Source organism: Astatotilapia calliptera, chromosome 15 (genome assembly GCF_964374335.1).
Source record: "Astatotilapia calliptera chromosome 15, fAstCal68.1, whole genome shotgun sequence".
NCBI classification, from domain to species: domain Eukaryota; kingdom Metazoa; phylum Chordata; class Actinopteri; order Cichliformes; family Cichlidae; genus Astatotilapia; species Astatotilapia calliptera.
This window is the reverse complement of record NC_137436.1, coordinates 729,970-746,235: the sequence shown is the minus strand read 5'-3', so window position 1 is coordinate 746,235 and position 16,266 is coordinate 729,970. Positions and strand designations below refer to the sequence as shown.

The 16,266-nt window shown below is 43.5% G+C and overlaps 1 protein-coding gene across 1 annotated transcript in view; it reads right to left on the bottom strand.

Annotated features, from left to right (window-relative positions):
• Positions 1–56: 56 nt before the first annotated feature.
• emilin1a (elastin microfibril interfacer 1a) overlaps positions 57–16,266 on the bottom strand; it is a 28,838-nt gene continuing 12,628 nt past the window's right edge. The window contains exons 2-12 of the mRNA XM_026142315.2: positions 11,613–11,729; positions 9,613–9,779; positions 9,188–9,287; positions 8,853–8,961; positions 8,599–8,769; positions 5,247–6,521; positions 4,321–4,735; positions 3,958–4,074; positions 3,170–3,187; positions 2,936–3,070; positions 57–2,837 (exon numbers count right to left, since the gene is read on the bottom strand). Coding sequence (XP_025998100.1) covers positions 2,518–2,837; positions 2,936–3,070; positions 3,170–3,187; positions 3,958–4,074; positions 4,321–4,735; positions 5,247–6,521; positions 8,599–8,769; positions 8,853–8,961; positions 9,188–9,287; positions 9,613–9,779; positions 11,613–11,729 — 2,944 coding nt within the window. The 3' untranslated portion in view covers positions 57–2,517. The remainder of the gene's footprint in view (positions 2,838–2,935; positions 3,071–3,169; positions 3,188–3,957; positions 4,075–4,320; positions 4,736–5,246; positions 6,522–8,598; positions 8,770–8,852; positions 8,962–9,187; positions 9,288–9,612; positions 9,780–11,612; positions 11,730–16,266) is intronic.

Here is a 16,266-nt window from a genome sequence, read left to right as displayed (position 1 = left end):
TTTGTGAAGGCCAAAGAAGTGCCAGATCAAATAAGTGAAGTCCAAAGCAGGCGGGGCAGTGTGTAAAACCTGATGCATACCAGCTCATTTAATAAAAGAAACCAAATCCAGATGAGAGCGATACTGTTGACGTGAGCCGTATAACATGAGCCGTATAACACTGGGTATCTGTATTTGTAGCACACGTGGCAAAACATACAAAACGTATACAGTACCATGCAAGGTGAAGTGGCAGTTCTTAAAGATCATAAAAATATGTACAGTCTGTTAAGGTTACACAATGCTTAGACACATACACTTATATTTCCACACTAGAGTTGATGACAAACATGTCCTCCTTGCAAAGGAAAACGTGTATGATACGAAAAAAGAGAAAATACACTCTTAAGCCATAATGTACAAAATGCATTATGAATCTGCAAACAAGTGTGCAAGCCATTTAAAAATATGTACAACACCTTTCAAAATACACAGTTGAAAAACAGACAACCAAAGGCAGGATGTGTGTGTTCAATCAAAGAAATAGGCTTTGTATACTTGATATAAGGATAAGTGTAGCTTCTGTATTTGTTATTGTTTGCTTTGCATAAAAACTCCAGCGTAAGATCGACTGATAGTAACAGCGACATAACTTTCACCATCTGAACTCTCACAAACGTCCTTTAGAAGAACTGTTCTTGCCCTTGGCAGTCCTCCACGTCCTCTTGTGTTTCTGGGCACAGCTAATGTCCTATAATGCTCTTATTGTTTTGTATGATTTATAAAATCCTGTGGTTTCTCCACCAAACTATCAGTGACTTCATTTGCGCATTTCCTCCTAAAGAATAGTGATAGTGGTTTGGACTTCATCACTCTGCATTTTTTCCAATACAATTGGCACTCTGCGTTGTATTTCTGGGAATTTACTTGTGGTAAGAATGAAACTCCAAGGAATAATTCAGGAAGTGTGTGTAATAACCTCTGATCGTTTGGTATGCTGTGGGTGGATAAGGGACAAAAAGCCCTCACATTAATCATCTTTTTATAAGATAACCTTTCTTTAAATGGCACCGGTGGTGCTCCCTTCCAGCTCCATGTTTTCATTCTTGAACTCTGCTTAGCTTTGTAGCTTTGAAGGATCCCTGGTTAAAAATAACCCTTTTTTTTTTATCTTACACTGGTCCTTGGCGTAGCCCCGTAGTTCATCCTCTGTCTGAAAGAAGCAATTTCAGCTCCCCCGCCCCACTTTGAGCCAACTTTCTTCCTATTGGCTACACAACTAAGGTGCCCATATAAGGGATATCCATTCTCAGTGACATAATACGGAGCTAAAAGTAGAAAAAAAACTACCTGAACCAGTTCCAAAAATGTTGGAATGGCATGTAAAATGAAAATAACAACAGAATGCAATGATTTTGAAATGTTATGGATCCATATTTTTACAAGTTTAAGCTGAAATTATTTTGAGAAAAAAACATTAGCTCTTGACTTGGTTTGCATCAGCAAATCTCAAAAAAGTTTGGAAAAGTTAACGTTACTAAAAAGAAACAGCTGGAGGAACATTTTGCATCTAATTGTAAGGTCCATTGTCTGTGACTACAGTCCGCCGTGACATCCACAAAGGCAGGATAAAGCTCTATACACGAACATGATCCAGAAACTTCTCTGGGCCAAAGCTCATTTAAAATAGACTGAGGCAAAGTGGAAAACTGTGGTTGGAAGAACTGAAATTTGAAATTCTTTTTGGAAAACACGGACGCCGTGTCCTCTAAAGAAAAGGGAAGAGGCACCATTCGGCTTGTCAGCAGCTCTCAAGTCCTGCCTCTGATGGTGTGGAGGCGCATCAGTACCTATGAAATACATACAGGTGGGAGATCAGAACGAGTTCCCACCCAGACATCTTTTCAGGGAAGGCCTTAGACAATGCTAAGCTGCATAATGCATCTATTACAGTGCAACAGAGAAGAGCCAGGACTGTTGAGCAGCTTGGATCCTCTAACAGACACCAACGGGACAACAACCCTCTCCCAAAAGTCCAGCATCTGGTCTCCTTAACTCCCAGCTTTTTAAAGATGAGGGATATAGTGATAAGAGTCACAAACATGTTTTGTGTATTCGATTGTGAATAAAAAGGTGGATTTATGACATTTGTGACACAAATCATTGTGTTCTGTTTTTATTTCCATTTTACACAATGTGCCAATTTTTTTTAATTTAATTTTGGGGGAGGGATTGGTTGTAGATATATATGAAAATATTAGTGAAAACATGTGACATTATTAGATAACCGTGCAGTGGCTTCTTCAGGATACAAAAACACACCAATGGCTCTTGCCTAAAATAGTTTTCCTTAAAGCTGTGAAACACAGAACAAACGACTGTGGTTACAAAGGACTTCTGAAATCCTTCCTGGCACTGAAGGTCAAACATAAGCTTTTGTCTTGCTGAATAGATCCAGTCCAATAATCTGCATTTCTCAGTGGCACTGTCTCTTGGACAAATCAGAAGCTCTCACGCTCAGGATTTTTACACATCCAATCAGATGGTTTCGTAGAGCAGCATCCCACTGAAGATGGTCAGAGGTTCGGAGGAGTAGGCCAGCTTCCCAGTTACAAGGTCGATACAGACCGTGTCCCCTTCCTCCATGGGTAGGATGATGTTAAAGACAGCTAACGCTCCAGGGATGTGCTTTGCCTCAGCCATGGGCTTCTCCAGGCCTTCAGGCTGATATCCGGCCGAGTCTGCTCGGGCCACACCAGTGTTGGACTTGGACAGCACTGCCTCGATCTTTATGTTTTTGTGGCCTGTCAGGATGCCACTGAAGAAGTACTTCCCACGCACAGGAGCTGTGAAATAACCTGAGGGACAGGACGAGGTCATAATGACTGACTGCAGACACCAAGTTGAAATAAAGAAAACCTAAAACTATTGAAACGTCCGTTGTAGTGAAACTCACCTGTTTTGGGATTGTAGGCGTTATTTTCATTGACAAAGACTTCATTGAACACTATGGTTCCCGTGTTCCTCATCGGGCGGGTCATGGCGGCAGAGAAGGAAAGGCGTGGCACGTGGGCATCGGAGCCTGGAGGACCTGATGATAGAGCAGAAACAAAGAGCAGGTGTTACCGTGGATTCGAGATCAAAGAGTTAGTCGCACTTTGATCTGCTGTTTGATAAGAACACCACATACCCTGTTCCCCTCTGAGACCTGGAAAGTAAGATGAAAGACAACAACAGCGAGTTAGACCCAGCGATACCATTCCTCATGTTTATATTGTACATATGCAACATGTTAATGAAGAGACATCAAAGATGCACCAAATACGTCTGTTAATACACGTTTATTTATATAAAAAGTAAATTCAAACTAGTAAGAAGCAGAAGTCAATTTATGGTATTCGTCATTACTCTGACCTAAATTTACTCTTCTGTACTGAAGTTTGTGTCCCAGTGGGAGACGGCTCACACATGTGCCTTGTCCCATGGCTGGGTCGCATTAGAAATTCATAGTTCTATAGTTTATGTTTTTTTGAGTGAAAATTTAGAGCAAATCACATTCTACTGCATTTTAGTTGGTGTGATGATTTAAGATTTCAATGGTGATAACGTTATTGTCCCCAATGGGAAATCGATTTGCAGTATGTCCATAGAGAGATATAAACAAACAAACAAACAAACAAACAAACACACACAAAAATAAAAAATAAGCCCAGAGAAAACTACCTAAATTTGATCATCTAGTTGAGAATAATGCCAATTATCAGCCAAATAAAAATGATTTGCTGCTGCGGTGTTAACAGATTGTTCAAGAAGCCTCTGTTTGGTGAAAGGTTTTACCAGGAGTCACATCCTAACGGTACAAATGCACATTCCTAAATAACATAGCTAACTTTAGCTAGCTTGATTAAGCTTAACTTCCATCTTTTTGGCCTAAGATGATCACTACTCTGGTTCCAACACTGGGCCTACAGTATTTACCTGGGGGTCCCATTGGTCCCTGTTCGCCATCTCTGCCCTGAGGTCCTATCCTCCCTTCGGGTCCCATCGGACCCCGGGGCCCTTGCTCTCCTCGGAGCCCAGGTGGACCAGGTGGACCTGAAGGAGTGCAATGTTTGGTGAGACAGCCAGGAAACACTCCAGTACCAGTAACACTATCCTTAAAGAGAACTCGTGGGACTTAGCTTTTAGGCAGAGAGCACCATTTAAATCATTTTATGACAACTGCCTGGAATCTTTCTTTCATCTATTTTTCCCTCAGTCCAAACGTACCTCCCTTCAGTTGGGAGCAACTATCTCTCGACCAGCATTCAAATCCCACGCCATCTGCCCTCTGTGACTCACCCTTAAAGTCCCGTGTTTTGAATCTGTGGAAGTCTCTGACCAAGTCGACCACTGAAGAGTTCAGCCTGTGTATGTTGGAGTGGATGTGAGGCAGCTGGACGTTCTGGATATTTTCAATAGCATTTCCTTGAGAAGTAACTGTGACATTGAGTCCATTAACAGAGGTCCACAGCCCAGACACGTGTCGGTCCAAGCCCTCCTTGATGCCCTCCAGCTTTCCAGAAACCGAGTCGAAGCGCCCAGACACTTTTTCGAGGTTGGAGAGCCTTCGATCTAGGCCGTCACTGGACCTCCGGCACTCCCCGATCTCAGTCACATGGTTGCTCCTGATTATTTGGATCTCTCTGCCCAGATCGCTGAATCGAGTGTCTGAGTCAGCGACGTGGTCTGCCACGACCGTTTGCAGGTTGTTCACCTTGAAAAGAGTGTTGAAAGTTCTACTATGAAAAGACAATTTATTCTCCTACGGTCAGCACATCATCTGTCAGAAAACCCAAATATCTGTAATATCCTATTTTCATAACTGTATAAATATTCTATGAAAACAGTTCCAAAGGTAACCACGATGCATTTGGAAATTTTTATGAATTTCTCTTGTTTTTTATTGAACTTCTGTTTTCTTTTGTGTGCTTTTGCATCATTTTCTGTTTGCTGGTGTTTTCTTGACTTGCAGTGCATTTGAACTGAACAACTGCGCAGCCCGCCCAACACTGCTCTTTCTGTTTTTCCAGGCAGTTTCCGCTGCTATGCCTGCTGATCCAAGCTACCAACAGTCACACTGATATAGCCTCCTTGTTTTGGTTCATTGCTTACTTTATAGCCACTCCACAATGCAACGCAGAAAAAGCCTTTAGTGGCTTTAAAAGGTTCACATGTCAAACAGATGTGTGCATAACTAGGCTATTATCTGCATCACATATTCTTACCTCAACGATGATATTGTCCTTAATGTGGGTCAGATCTGTTATCGTGTGCCCGTGTGTCTGCACAGTCCTTCCCAGGCCCTTCAGAGTGTCATTAATGGAGCTAAAAGTATCCATGACCTCAGCCAGCTCTCCTTGGATAGACTTCAGATCCCCTCCTAATTTTCCACTATGTACAGTGTGACCTTCCAGACGTTTCTTTAGATCATTTATGTTGGTTTTACACTGCACCGTGCACTCCTCCACGTCCTCTCTGAGTCGTCCCACCTCCTCCTGGAGGTTGGAGCAAACCTGAGAGCAGACAGATTCTCCCGAGTCGACTTTTCTCCGCAGATCCGTCAGTGCCGTCTGGCATCTGTTGAGGCTGATCGTGGTGGAGTTTTTAAATGTGAGCAGGTCCTTTTCTACAGTGCTGCATATCAAACACTCCTTAAAATCGCGGCCCAAAGTTTCCACTTCAGTGAAGATCCTGTTGAAGTTCTCGCCATCCTTCCCGGTCACAGCTGTTATCTTTTTCACATCAGTTGTTAAGTTAATCACTCTCTCAAGCAGCGAGTCTCCTGACACCGACAGGTTGTTCAGCTTGGTGTTAAACTTTTGGATCTCATCCTGGTTGGCCACAACCCTCCACTCTAAAGTTTTCACAGTTTCATCACTTGTTCGGTCTCTTGCGTTCGGCCCGCAGGTGTCTCTGCACATGTCTGTGGTCGATGTTAGCCGTCTGTCGAGGAAGGTCGTGATGTTCTCCAGCTTGCTTAAACGTCGACTGTGGTCCTTGACCGTGTCTGCAAGAACAGCCACATCCAGCTCTACTTTACCGATCTTGTAGCTGTGGTCATCGAGCTGAACGAGGACCGAGTTTCGCAGCTGAGTGACGTCTCTCTGCACAGTTTCTTTCATGTTGTTCCCGGTGTTAGTACACCTCTGCTCCGTCTTCCTCATTGTGGTATTCATCCTCTTTTCCAGTTCTCTTAGCCTGCCGTTCAACCGGTCCTCTGTCACTCTTCCCTTTCCTCCACCCGTCCCGAGCTCCTTATCCAGCCGCCCTTTAATAGCGTCACACTTGTTTGCAGTGGAGGTGAGTCGGACTTCGACATCAGACAGCCTCCTTCCCAGCTCGGTGACTGTGTTGCAGCAGGCCTGTGAGCGCTCGGTCTCGCTGCGAGAGATTTCCAAGCTTTGCCTCAAGTGCTGGTCTATGGAGCTGATCCTCTTTTCCAGGGCTGCGATCCGGTCCCTGTCCTGCTGCTGCTGGCGCCTCATGTCCTCCACGCCGACCTGGTGATAACGAGACATACGAGACATAACCGTCATGATGTCAGGCTCATATTTTTTCAGCGTCCTTGAAACTTTGATTTTTTTGTGATTTCTAAGGGTTTCAAAGGTACATTTTCCTGAACTGTAGGTTTGCTTTGTTGTTCTGCTTCTCAGCAGGAGTGATTGTATCTCTATACTAATACCATCTGTATTACTTCACTCTATAGGAGAAAAGCACTGAGCCATCTACACACCAACAGGAAAGCTGCGTAGCCCTGGAGAGTCACCCCACGAAGCCCCTGGTACAAAGTGTTTGTGCTGATGTTTTATTATTTTTATTGTTTTATGGATCACTGTTTACTTAACACAGGCCAGGAAATCAAGTATGGGATGGTGGAGGTGGGGTTTCCACGACCAAACCCCTCTTTCATCTTCTTATCAAAGGTTACAGCGCTCCGTTAAAAGGAAGGACGTTCTGATTCAATATTGTTTCCCTGTAAATATCACTCGTTGTGTAATATTGCAAAGAATTTTTACATATATTATGTATACAGTGCAATCTGAGGCTATAGTAAAGATAAATATTTTTGTCTTGAGCAACCATGTTTGTTTACTTCATCCAATCCCAGACTGGATCCTGTAACTAGCTTTTTTCTTAAATGATGTCATCTGCTAACAAACTCACCATCAGCAGATTTGCACATCCAGCTAAGCTGCAGGTGGATGTGTAATCATATCCTACTGCAGGGGTAGGCAACTCCAGGCCTCGAGGGCCGATGTCCTGGAGGTTTTAGATGTGTCCATGACCCATCACAGCTGATTTAAAGGGCTAAATGACTCCTCAGCATTTCTTGAAGTTCTCCAGAGGTCTGGTAATGAACTAATCATTTGATTCAGGTGTGTTAACCCAGGGTGAGATCCAAAGCCTGCAGGACACCGGCACTCGAGGCCTGGAGTTGCCCACCCCTGTCCTACTGACTGAGATCACAGCTGGCAAAAACACAGACAGTAGAAAGTGAGGCTAAGCTAATGCGTTAGTGCCTTAAACCTGCATTCTATCTGAAGACCAACAGGTGGCGACAGCTGTGGCTATAAAAAGACTGACGTAGGCCTGTGGGTCAATGACTTTGTGCCTCTGTAAACACTTTCCTGCTTGGTTTATGGGCTCATTTACTCTTTTCGTGTCATACTGAATAAAAAAGTATATTTACAAACCTTCGTCATTCCACCTATTTTTCTATTGTGCGAAAGGCTTTATAGCCTTGTTTTGAAACAGGTGCTATATAAATCAAGTATCAGTCAGCACGGGGTGGTTGGGCTGACAGCTAGCCAAAAGTGTCCGAAGCTTCCACACAGGAAGTGACTAACAGTGACATGGAGACCATGGGCAAAAAACCTGCTGATGATGTAAAGCGCTCAGGCTAAACTTTTCTCATTTTTGAGGTAAATACATTCGCTGAGTGCCAATAAGAGCAGAGTGTACATACGGCGACAGACGCAAGACGATATAACGTCCTCTAGTTTACGCAACAGGTGTAGGTGTCATTGTAGAAGCTGCCCAGTGTACTAAGACAATCGCCCTGCTACGACGCTTTGTATGCAGCATTTTAGGTCATATGTGCTCAGAGTGAAGATCTGACAATGCAGGAGCACCTGGGACAAACAAAGGAGTGGCTTTGTGCTATGGTGGGCGCAAGTGTGGGGCCCTTTATGTGTCGACGCCCACAGGGAGCCATGACAGCACACGAGGCAAATGAAAACTCACTTTATCTGATTTATGTTGAATCCCAACAAAAAAACGTAATGCAGCTGGTAAACTGTTTCCTTATTGTCGCTGCACTTTTCTCATCTTTTTCTTCAGTAATCCTTTTTTACTGTTTGTTTGTGCAGCGGTTTATGCTGCAGCATGGGGCCATTATCTTTTACTGCTTTGGGCAGAAGAAATCGCTTCCCACAGGGGCAAAGGCATGAACATCGAACTGCTAGTAAACGAACCACAAGTACGCCTTCATGTCTTATTGGTGGTGGGGAAATAATGGTGATTGTTGCCATATTGATATAATTATGACATAATGAATGAGGACATATTGGACTTTACCTGACAGGAAGAGCAGGACAGAGACACCCTCCTCTCCAGCTCTGTCAGTATCTCTTCCTTTAGGATGTTCAGCTGGTCACCTCCACCTCCTCCTCGGTCTGCTCCATCCAGTTCATTACCTCCTCCATTCACCAGGTGGTTGTTGATCGTGAGCAGCGTCTGATCATGTGCCTAAACGACCACAACAGTCACAGAAATGAGCATCATCCATGCTTGCGTGCACAAACAGCAGACTTCTGGACAGCCGCAGTTACCTGTGTTCTGTTATAGAGATGATCCAGCTTTGTCTGGATGCTGTTGATGGTTTCCTTCATGTGTGGTTGAGCTGAATCTGCAGGGACAATGGCCCCAGTCAGCCCGTGCCTACGAGATAGAAACAGTTTTGATTCCCTCGCGTGTGAGAAGTTTTCATCCACTCCAAAGCTGAGGTATATCTCCAGTGCAATAAACAGGAATTGAAAGTGTGCCGTCCATGCGTGACCCTAACAACACTTTAGTTTCTTTATTTCCACTAAACAGCGTTTCACTAACACTCAACTCAGTCCATGAAATAAAGCGTGCACGTGTGTTAAAAACAACAGTGACGTACAGCCTCTGGTTTATGCCATTGATGGTGGTCTGCATGTTGCTGAGGTCTTTGGTCAGGCCATGAATGGTGTTCTCCAGCTGTCTGATCTTCTCTGTGTCTCCTGGACAAAAGGAAAGGAAGGTGTGAAATGTGCTGCTTAATGCTGTAAATCTATTTGCTAAATGTCTCGACATGTTTTTCAGTCAGCTACTTATACTGACTGTTTTCATGTTTCCAGATTTGGACCATTTTGCAGAAACACACAGCTCACTGAGGTTCAGTACGTGTGACGCACATAATACGGCAGCCTGAGCTTCTTTTTTTAATGTTATGACCATTTGAAGCAGTCGTCCTTTACTTTATCAGAGGCCACACGTCTTCTTTCATTCTTGAGGTATCAAAACTCAGAAGATAAAGAATATTTTATGATTTGTTTGTAATTTCACCTTCTCCTCCCCGCTGCCCACCACCTGTGTCCGCGACACCAGTCTCAGGTGTCCCCTGTGGTCCACTGTGGCAGTCCTCCCCGGAGTAACCATGGCAACACCTCCACTCCATTTCTGTCACCATCTTGTAAGCTACTTTATATCTCGGTCTCCTGTACGTCCGATAGCTGAGGATGAAAAAGGAGTTTGTGAAACGACATCCAGATTGGTGTTTTCACTCGTCCGACCCCGTGACCCTTTCATCTCGATTGTTTTTAGTTTGTGTTGGTCGTCTTTATAGTGTCCCATATGGAAGAGAAATAGAATAAACTTATAAAAGACTTGCATCAGATGTGGCCTACTTCATATAGTGACTCATATAAGGCTGATATGATTTAGTCATGAACGTGGCCACTTTCTCAGTACTTTCATATATTCTTTTAGGAAGTATCCAAAACATACAAGTTTCATTTTTATAATTTTTAAGGATCTTATATCTGTTTTCACTCTCTTTTCATACAAGTTTCACACAAGACAGATACAAACTTTATAAGATTTATATTTATCTTTTCCATATGGGGTGGCTCAAAAATTGTTTCATTTTCTATGGCCAGATTTAGCTTTATATTACTCTTTTTTTGGTATCATTGTATGGAGTGTAGAAAAGTCAGGATAGATTTTAGAAAAAAATCTATAGGCATACATGTATTAGCCTGTCAGCATGCTATCATCTGTGTTTGGTTTCAAGGTGCAGCCATGCCTGAGTACAGCCTCACAGATCACTAATACAGCACCAAACGTTTCTGCCTTCAAAAACTGCAGCCAACTTGTTCCCGGTGATGACACTGCAAGATTTAATATTTGCAATGTAACCAAGTCAAAGACCTGCAGCGGCCCCTAAACCCTGCATGAGACATCATCATTGTGCTGTACACTGATATTCATGTGCAAAGGTCATTATATGTGAGGAAAATCACAGCAAATCATCTACTGATGATGAATGAGATTACAGGGACTTTAAATTCCCATTTTCCAAAGGAACTGCACTGAGCCAGTACAAAATCTCGTTCTTAGAGCATTCCTTTGCAAAAAAAGAAAAGCATGTTTTATTTGGAAAGCTTTGCTGGAGTCGTATCATTAATGTGCCACTCAGCTCTGCTTCTGAAGAGGTCTTATTTGCAGTCCTAACGCAATAAATAGACCAGAAATTGGCCAAAGCACTCCATAAAGATTTACCATCACAGGCATGTTAACAAGCCGCGGCTGCAAAAGTTTTTTTCCTTTCGTGACTTTACTGTAGGTAACACAGAAAAAAGATTTCGTCTTCCAGCTCCCTTTTCTGTGAGCGTGAGAAAAAAGGTCCTCGTAGAAGAAAAACAAAACAGGGCTCGAAGAAATGGGAGCAAGAGCTGGGCAGAGTTAGCAAGTGAAAGTGAGAGAATCATAAAAGGAAGAAACAGAGAGCAAGAGAAGATTGTTTTTGCAGGGTAGGAGACGAGACTGCGGTGCCTGGAACTCCTGTTGGCTTCATTCTTAGCATAGCCCAGGTTTAGACTGAGGCCCCTGGCAGGCATCGGGATCAAGCGGCAAGGCCAGGGTTAGACAACACAGTGAAAACTTCAAAGGAGGGAAAACATCAGCAATGCTCGATTAATGTTTTCTCCAAGTATTACATCCACGACTGGAAAACCCATTTAGCGAGTCCTATCTCTAGTAAATGTGCTCCGTTACTTGTAATAGTAGATATTCACCCGTCTGCACCAAAGAGACTTTATCACTGAGATTACCCAGAGACCAGTACGGAGCTGCAATCATGTGGAAGCCCAGCTTCAACCAGGCGCCCTCCTGACCTCGTGGTTGAAGCCCGGGAGACAAAAGATTGAGAGAGCTGAGTGAAGTCTACAGACAGGAAATAGAACAAAATGATGGATACAGGGTGCAGGACTCCTGCGGCTTTGAAGACGGCAAGGCTAAACTCGGGGTAGAATCCGGAAACACGGAGACGAGGCATAGATACTCACGCTACTCGAGGACACTGTCCCCAGGCACAGCGCTGGTAGTCCGGCTTGATGTACGTCTCCACGCCATCCTCCATCACGCAGCTAACCGTGCGCGTCACCACATAAGCGCACCAGTTCCTATTGAAGCAGGGAAAAGGAAATGGCAGATGAATGAGTGTGTGATGGCTATCGGTTAGCTCAGAGTTTCGAGTCAGGCGTTAACACAAACATAGCACCTCGCCCTCACTCCAGTTCTGCTCTACGTTCCCTGGCACAGAAAACAGGGAAGGAATGACAATCAAAACTCTGGTCACACATTGAATGTGAGTCTCCACTGTTTGGAGTTTTTGTAGATTAATATCTCAGACCTTAGACTTGCAGTTATTGTTCTGTGCTGCACTCCAGGAAAATTGGTGCAAAAGTCAGATCATGTATGATAAGTACATGAATTTAACAATGACTGCAACACACCAAGTTCACTGCAGTATTTATACTGCATCTCTTTGCAGTAAACACAGAGTTACATTTATTCACAAATGCCCAGCATAACATTTATAAAAGCCTGTCAGATGCATGATCTCTTTCCACAAATCTGAGAAGTCGTGAACCAGGGAAAGTAACTGCAAAAGTAAATTAGATTTTCTCTGCAAACAGTTTTCAGTTCATTACATCAGTTTTAAAAAATGAAGCAATACCTTCATAAACCAATGAAGGTAGATACACTGTAAATGTGCTTTAAGTATGAAAGCGCCTGTTTGCGTTTTTCCTTACAGATAACAATATAAAAATAAAAGAAATATTCATTTCAGATCTGGCCCACATACCTCAAAGGTGGCCCAGATTTGGTTTGCCAAAGGTGGCCCACACATGGGCCAGCAGCAGACACGCTGCTGGCCCTGTGATGGCCCAGAACAGATGTCAGCCTAATGTGTACCTTAATCGACCCATGTAATAACTACATGTGCCGGAACATAATAGTGCAAAAGTAACATGACGAAACTCTGCTCAGACAGTGAATGGACTGATTCTTATATAACACTTCTCTACTCTCACAGATTACTCAAAGTGCTCCATACAGCATTCACACACTCGCTCTAAGCTAAGTGCTTCCTAACTACATTCATGCACATTCACACTCTTGACATCCTGGAGGAGTCAGGGATCGAACCACTAACCTTCCGATCAGTAGGTGACCTGCTCTACCTGCTGAGCTACAGCCACCCAGCGGCAAACATGAGTGAAACCTCACTGGGTTTTGGATAAAGTGTACACTCACAAACCTGTCAAACCTGCGTTTGAAACATTAGCTACCATAGCAGTATAGTATTGCAACATGACATTTGGGTCTTCTACCTAAAATAGGAAAATAAACAGTGTCATCATTGCCAGACCTGGCCCACATCTGGTTGACACACACTCTGCCATGACACCAGTCACTCAGAAGTGCCAGCTTGATGCTGGGCCAGACCTGTTTTCTATGAGCCTGGGCCACATAACCCAAACCATAATCGGCCCAGATATGGCATGCCATCACATAGACAGTGCCATCTACACCTGGCTCGTATCTGGATGACATACCACTTACTATGCCAGAAGCCAGCCAGCAGTGTCAGCTTGACACCAGATCCGGGCCAGACCTGACTGCTATGTGGGATATGACCCCCTATGAGCAAGCACTTCGGCAACAGTGGGAAGGAAAAACTCCCTTTTAACAGGAAGAATATATAACAAAATATAAGAGTAAGAAAACGTTTAGCCTAGTTAAGCACATAATGTTAACCCGGGGATGCAGGTCGCTTCGTCTAAGCAAACAAATATCAGCAACATCAGTTTCCAGTTTTTCCAAACATAACTATATTTCCTGTCTTTGTTAACTTTGATGTTCCAAAGCTACAAGCTGGTTGTGCTAATACTGGGTTACTTAGTGGACTTCACACAAGAATCACACAAAAAGCTGAAGTTAGTTTATGATAGTAACCTCACTGTCCACATGGTGTTCTCTCTGGTTGTTTCACTGTATTTGAGCCTACAGCAACTCAGTGCACTTAGGTGCGTAGACATGGTCAACATGACCTGCTAAACTGCTAAACTGCTAAACCAGACAGGTTTGATTGGGATTATCGCACATGAACACTTTTTCTGATTTTTCTGTGATCAAATGTTAATGTCAGAGAGAGTGTCCAGACTACTTCAAGCTGATAGAAAGGAACACTGCTATCAGCTAAGAACAGGATCCTCAGACTACAGCTGGCACAGGCTCATTAAAAAGAAGATTTGAAAACCATTGCCTGGTCTGATGAGTCTGCATTTCTGCTGCAACATTCAAACAGAGTCCAAATTTGGTGTAAAAACCATGAAAGCATGGATCCATCCTTCCTTCTATTAATGCGTCAGGCTGCTGGTGATAAAACTGCGTTTGATGCCACTTTGGGCCGCTTACTACGAACTAAGCCTCATTTAAACAACCATCCAATTATGACCACACCTACCCATCTCCTAATGGCTGCTTCCAGCAGGAAAATGGACCATGTAACAGAGGTACAATCATCTCAAACTGGTTTCATGAGTTCACTGCACTCAAATCCCACAGTCACCGGATCCCAATCCTACTGGGTCACCTTTGGTGCAAGAAGACATTCACATCATGGATCTCAGCAACTGTGTGATGCTGTCATGTCAATATAGACATGAATCTTCAATGAATCTTTACAGCACTTGATTGAATCTATAGCATCGAGAATGAAAGTAGTTCTGAACGCTAAAGGGAATCTGACCTAATGTCTGTGAAGGTTCTCAGTCATCATCGTAGTATAAGGAGCTTGGAAAGCTCCTTAGAAGTTCAAACTGAAGGTGAAACATCTTCAAGCAACTTAAAGAAGTCCAGACGCTTTTCTTTCCAAGCTCCTTAGACCAATCTGACCTAATACTAACAAGGTGTACTATATATGGTGCACACACGTGTCACTGCTGACAGGGTAGCCCTCTGATCAACCCTCTGAACCACCGATTCCCACCTGTTCAAGGAAGCACGATGTTCATTGATCCTACAGTACACACATGGAAAACCACAACACCAAGCATAAAGTGGCTGCAAAGAGCAAAATCACAGATCAACAGCAGCATGCATCTAGAGTTATGTTTCCCGGTGAAGTATTCACTCGCGTCATGTACTTCCCCTCCTTCACTGAGCCCTGAGGGGACTGTAAGTAAGTAAAGTTTATTTATTAAGCGCTCTTCATAGACAGGCCGTCACAAAGCGCTGTACACAGAGATTAAAATAAACAGACAGTTAAGTAACAAAATAGACAATATACACAATATAAAAGGTTAAAAGTAAATAAATAAGTAAAATAGTAAAATAATACTGCAGCTCCTAAGAGCTGGTGGCTAACTTTGTTTGCCAGTGACTTCAGTGGAAACAGCTGCCCGCTGTGGCTCAAATAACACTGGCTGCTTAACTGAAAAGAACTTTTCACACTAAATTAAATCCAATGTTGATAAAATAATGCTCATTATAGCAGCTTTCTAATGCTAGGTTCAGGTTTTAACTTAATCCATACTTTTCACGCCAACTCAAATATTAATCCTAAAATAATTCCCATGAAGTGGACGGTCAAACATTTGTTAAAACAGCAAAAAAACGTCCCCATAAACATGCTTTCATAGCACGACGCTCCCACACACTCCCACAGTCTGCAGGCTACTCCGTTTGTCCTCGTCTGCCTTATCGCCCTTGACCCTCTGATGTCTCTCTTGATAACGGCTGCAGATAGATTTGAGACACAGACGTCCTTCAGTCACTTTCTATCATCATTTTCATATTACCCACAATCCCCATCTGCGGCTATTTCTCCAGTGGTCATTACGGCCAATTAGTGTCACTCCCAGAGTCATCTACGCAGAACTATGAAGTGTTTTATGGATAAAATTTGGAGAACACAAGGAGCTCCTTCATCCTGGGAAGTCAGTCAGCAGCTTCAGTCCCTCTTCTGTCTCGTCCTTTCATCCGTCTGTCTGTCAGTCTTCACGTCTGTCACTTTTCTCTCTGTGTTACCGTCTTGTTCAGTCTCACACAGGTTTTGGCACCCGAGCGCCTCTCTGTCCATCTCTGTTTATTATCTGCTACTCGTCTCCTTTCCTTTTTTCCTCCTCCTGTAGCCTTCGTTCTCACCCCGTAAACTGTCCCCCTCCTCATTCCAGAGCTTGTTTCATTGACAAGAAGAGTTTATCATGTTCTGACCCCCATGACCTATTACCTCTCTTCATGGGAAAGTGAACTAATTAGTTGTCAGACTGCTGTTAATGTTTGTTGATCTGAAACATAACATATGCTACAGATGGATGGAATCAACCACATCCACACCTTAAACATGTCAATTTTCAAAAACTTTACTTATTGTTGGAGCTTTTTCCCAAAAGGTTTTCCCAAAGTTCTGGAGAAAAAACTGTATCTGCTTCGGGAAACTTTGCTGGGTCAGGACATTTGCAAATACCCCATCAACCTGATCGCGGTGCCAAAGCCTGTGCGTTACATACGAACGCTGAGCCCATCAGCTCCGTAACATATGCCAAGGTCGCGAATCTGAGACATCCACTTCATCCATCCATCCATCTTCATCCGCTTTGTCCGGGGCCGGGTCCCGGGGGCAGCAGCCTAAGCAAAGAGGCCCAGACC